Source organism: Myotis davidii, unplaced genomic scaffold (assembly GCF_000327345.1).
Source record: "Myotis davidii unplaced genomic scaffold, ASM32734v1 scaffold534, whole genome shotgun sequence".
Lineage (NCBI taxonomy): Eukaryota > Metazoa > Chordata > Mammalia > Chiroptera > Vespertilionidae > Myotis > Myotis davidii.
The window spans coordinates 2,210,390-2,215,362 of record NW_006286678.1 but is presented as its reverse complement, the minus strand read 5'-3'; the positions used below and the strand labels follow the sequence as shown (position 1 = coordinate 2,215,362).

General features: G+C 51.3%; 1 protein-coding gene across 1 annotated transcript in view; it reads left to right on the top strand.

Moving 5' to 3' along the window:
- The window catches only part of COL15A1 (collagen type XV alpha 1), a 69,818-nt gene that overhangs the window by 36,942 nt on the left and 27,903 nt on the right, over window positions 1-4,973 (top strand). The window contains exons 22-24 of the mRNA XM_006758605.2: window positions 1,711-1,742; window positions 2,186-2,287; window positions 2,398-2,433. Coding sequence (XP_006758668.1) covers window positions 1,711-1,742; window positions 2,186-2,287; window positions 2,398-2,433 — 170 coding nt within the window. The remainder of the gene's footprint in view (window positions 1-1,710; window positions 1,743-2,185; window positions 2,288-2,397; window positions 2,434-4,973) is intronic.

Here is a 4,973-nt window from a genome sequence, read left to right as displayed (position 1 = left end):
GGGCACACGTGTGTGGGTGGGGTCATGCTCCAGAATTTACTAAACATTTCAAATTGGCTGAAAGTAACATCATTTTTTAAAAATTTTGAGATATAATTCACATACCGTAAAATCCACCCCCTTACATTGTAAAATTCATTGTTTTAGTATATTCACAAGGTTGTGCAACCATCACCACTACTAATTTCAGAACATTTTCATCACACCCAAAAGAAAATCCATATCTGTTAGCAATCACTTTTCCAGCTGTTAACGTTCGTAATCTCAAGGTTCCTCCAGAGTGAAGGTGGGTTGTGGGTGGAGAAATTGATTTTCATCCGAGTTTGGAAAAAGACTCAACCAACACTCCCTTGAATGTATCATCACATGTGCCGTGCTTTGTCTAACTGCCTGGTGGGCACCCCCATGAGAGTGTGCGTTCCCTAAGGGCAGACGTCAGCCAGTTCTTTTTCTGTAGCTCCAGTTCTTAGCACAGGGCCGGGTACACAAATGGCACTCAAAAGACTTGTTGGATGAAAGCATGTATAATTAATGGCAGTCTTGGTCCGGAATCTTTGGAATAAATATTGATATGCAGAACATGTCCTGGGAATTTCCAGACCACTGCACTGGCCTTTGTACCCTGCCCATGTGCCTCTGAGAATTAACTTCCCAGTTGGTATTTATAGATAAGGGTGGAAGTGACATCCATAAACAGACTGCAAAGACTGGGGTCGATGCATTTATTCATCCATCCATTTATGAACTTGTCCATCTTCTATCCATTCCAGCCAGATCCCTGTAAGGAGCACTAGGGATATAGAAATAAGATAAGAGGAATAGACATGCAAAGAGCCAATAGAAAGTGTGGTCATTGCTGTAATGGAGGTCCGTGCAAAGCCAGTGGGAGCAACCCCTGAGCCTTCCTTGGGGAGTTGAGGAGGTGGGGTCACTCTATGAGTCTCTCTTTCTTCCTTCCCCCCACCATTCCACATCAGCCCCAAGGAGGAGCCTCCAGTGTCTGTTGGACCACAATTCCAGGAGGTGGAGAGTTCAGTGTGCAGGGAATGTGGTCTAAGTTTGGTGCCACCTGGGGTGATGTCTTGGGATATCGTGCTGCCAGGGGCTATGGAGATGGGATGGGTCCAGGGCAGCTCTGGCTTGGGAAAGGGCCTGGTCAAGGAAGAGCAGCTCTTGCTTCAAACACTCCATTTTCTATGTGAGAAGGTCAGATGGATCTAGAGGGACCCTCCCCTAACCCCTGCCACCTTGGACACCCAGGCAGCTCTGCTCCAGTCCTAACAGAACACTCGCTTTCTCCTGCTCTGCCTCTAATGCTTTTGTACTTGCTTCTTCTTGCTGCTGGCGTGCTCAGGACTGCCTTTCCTCACCTGCGGAGTGGTAAGACCCTAATGTCAGGTGTGGGCTTGGGGGACGGAGAGAAGAGGCTGCTCTGCTTGCTTTGGCTGCTTCTGGCCCATTGGAGGGAGAGTTGAACATGGTCAGCCCAGCTCCCCAGGGGCCAGCATAGGAACCTGGGGCCAAAGCCTCGGAGTGATAAAGAAGGTTTCTCTCCCTGGCCTTTGCTCGGGACACATACCTTCTTGGAAGCCTTCTGGTTTAATAGATGGCTCTGCTGAGGGCAGGACCCTGTGTTCCTGCCACCTCCCCTGTTTCCTAACAACTGAGAAACTTTGTCTGGTCCAGTTGCACAGGAGCCTGAGTTTGGAGGCAAAGCTCCCCGTGGAGACACGGGGCCCTTTGTTGAGAGAGGCCTCTAGTGTTCATACCTTCATCTCCTTCCCAATTTTAGAAGCTTTAACAGGAATAAGGATTCTTGGTGGGGACAGATCTCGAGTCAAGTTGTTAGGAAAGCAAGCCACCAAATACATTAGGAGTCAGAGGTTCCTGGGGGTGCCGTGCAGCAAGAGGTGGGGAGGAGGACCTTGTTGGGCTGGTTGCTGGAGAGTGAGGATGTTGGTCTGTGAGCCCTGGACGGCTGGCAGCGTCCCAGCCTGGGAGGGTGCATGGAGGGGAGGGAATAGAGCAGAGAACGGTCAGTCGCTTAGGGGGCCATTACAGCACTCTAGTAAGGGCCGTGTCTGAGCCAAGCAGTGGGGTTGGAGGGCTGGGATGAAGGCACAGAAGTCATGGCAGTGGGACTGAGAGGCCTTGCGCAGCCTCTGGATAAGGCAGCGAGGAGGAGTCCAACTTCATTGAAATGTTCTCTGAATTGCAGGGCGAGAAGGGAGAGCCGGGCGCCATCCTGACAGGGGACATTCCTTTGGAAAGGCTGAGGGGGGAAAAGGTAATTATGTCACCAGACCCTGAAGGCACACATCCTCTTTGATAGCCCATCTCTGTTTCTGCCACAAACTATGTTCCTCTGGGTGACTAGTCTGTGTCTCTCTGTTTCAGGGTGAACCTGGAGTCCACGGAGCCCCAGGACCTATGGTAAGCCAGAGTGTCTCTCAGCTGGGTCTGGACTGGGGTTTGAGGCAATTCTCATACTTTAGTTTAATTAGACTGAGCTGTCCCAGTTGTGAAAATAAAAAGGATGTGACAAAATGTGTGTGTGTGTGTGTGTGTTAGGGTAGGCTGACTGCCATTAAATAAAAATCTCAGTTGCTTAACACAACAGCAGCATAAAGTCCACTGTGGTTGCTCCTAGTTGGGCATGTTCCCTCCAAGAAGTGCTCAGGGACCCGGGATGCTTGTAGTCTGGGACTCTGCCATCTTGTGGATTCAGGGCCACACTGACATATTCCAGCTGGTAGGCCAAGGCTGAGGAGGTGGAAAGAGATCATGAAAGATGAGGAACATCACTTCTAGCACATTCTACTGGCCAGAACCCAGTTGTCTGGGTGGGAGGGGCCTCAGAAATGTGGCTTAGCCGCGTGCCCAGGAAGGAGAGGAGAGCCGGATGGTGGTGAGCACTCATGGTGACATCACAGGTCTTGCCGGCTAAAGATTGCCACTGCCCGGGGAACCCCCCAAAGGAGCCCAGAAAGTCGCTTTGGGCGTTGTGGGTTCTGGACATGGATCTGCTGCTCATTTGCTGTGTGGCCTTGAGTAAGTCCTCTTCTCTGGGCTTCTCTTTTCCCATCTGTAAGGGAGAGTATTGAGTTAGTACTAGATGACAGGGTAGTGCCTTTCTTTCATTCCTTCTCCAGGAATCTATAATCCACTGGGCTGCTGAACAGTTTTTAAGCTACCAGTTCCCCAGGATGAACCCTAAACTTCCCTATCTTATTTCCTCCCCCCAAAAAACAAAGAAAATTCAGGTGTAGACAATCCACTATGTGTCAGATGCTGCACTGATACTTCACACAGCTCATTCATTTCATCCTCCCCACCTTCAGAGGTGATTATCAGAATCCACAATTTATAGACCAGGGAATGGAGGTGAAAGAGGTTAAGTCACTTGCCCGTTGTCACACAGCTTGTAAGTGACATCACAGGGATCTGAACCCAGCCTGCTGGACTCTGAACCCAGGTTCTGGCACTGCACCCCACTACCTCCAGTAAACACCTTCATTCTTCTGAGACCTTTCAGGCTGGTTTTTGTTTTGTTTTTTGTTTTGGCTGAAGCTGGATCTGAGGCCTGGGGAGAAAGGACCTACATTGCTCTAACAGACATATATCCTTGATGAATAGCCCATAACATCCACAGTGCATTTCTTCACAGGGCCTTCTGAGGCCTTGGTCCCTCACACCAGGCAGAACGGATGCTCTGGAGAGGGGTGGCTAAAGGCTAAGGCAGACTGGGAGAGCCATGTGTTACTGATTAACCACTTAACTAACGTCCAGTACTGTGGGAAACCTATAGTTAGCAATGCTGGCCACAGCCTGCAGCAGGTGACCAAGGAAGTTGTTCCCACCAAGTCCAGCTTATGCACAGCTTGCCAAGCACAGACAGTAAGGGGGCACCTTCTTCTTCTAACTTGCATAAAGGTGCCACGTGGGCCAGCTGTGGCCCTTGCGACTAGTGTAGCTTAGAGTTCCCTTACAAACTCACTAGAGCCCTGTTACCCATGGCCCATGGATCGGCAGCACCAGCAGCAGCTGGGAGCTCGGTAGAAATGCAGCGCTTCAGGCCCCACCCCAGACCTACAGGATCTGCATTTCCATAAGATCCCAGGTGACACCGATGCACAGTGATGTTTGAGGAGCTCTGCGCTAGAACATACCACCTGGTGTCCCCGTGTCTTGTTAACTCCTCTGTCCTTGCTTTTCTTTCCCTGAGAGTAACTTGGGCTGGGTGCTTTACACACAGGGCCTGTTTCAACTCAGTCTTTAATTGCTATTTTCCGGGGCATGACTATGTTAATGCAGCAGGAAGATGGGCCCCAGGCTTACGCCAGTCATTCTCCCGGGAGACAGGGCAAACTGGCTGCAGGGGTGGGAAGGTGTGGCCTGGAGGTAGGGCTTGTTCTGGGAAGAGGTGGTGCATTGCGGGCACCCGTATGTCAGAGGCATGAAGGTTCCTGCAGGAGGTTAGAACAGGGCGGTGGCTCTGGAAGCATGTGGACATAGAAAGCCAGCCCTGGAATAAATGGGGTGCAGGAGAATTGGGGTGCCAGGCCAAGGTTCTGGTCCTTAGAGACAGGTAGGAACAAGGCAGAAACCAGGTACTGGAGCAGGTTATCAGGACGGGCTGCAATGAGGGGTGAGGCAGGGCTGCATTGTTCCAGTGGGGGCCATGGAGAGCCCTGGGACATAAGACCTAGGGCAAAGGTCCACGTTCTGAGCTGGACAGTGTCTGGCTACCTGGGTTCCTTCATTAGCCTGACTGTCTGAGAAGGTTGGATGCAGAGACTGGGTGGGGTAGAGCTTACAGGAGGGTGTGGGGCGGTGATGGGTTGAGCATGTGCTTCCAGCTGAGCACAGAGAGGCTGGGAGACAAGGAGCAGGCAGGTGGATACCTCATACTTGCTCCTGGCCCTCCTTCCTCCCGTCGGTGGTTCACCGTCACCACTGCCCACAATGGCAGG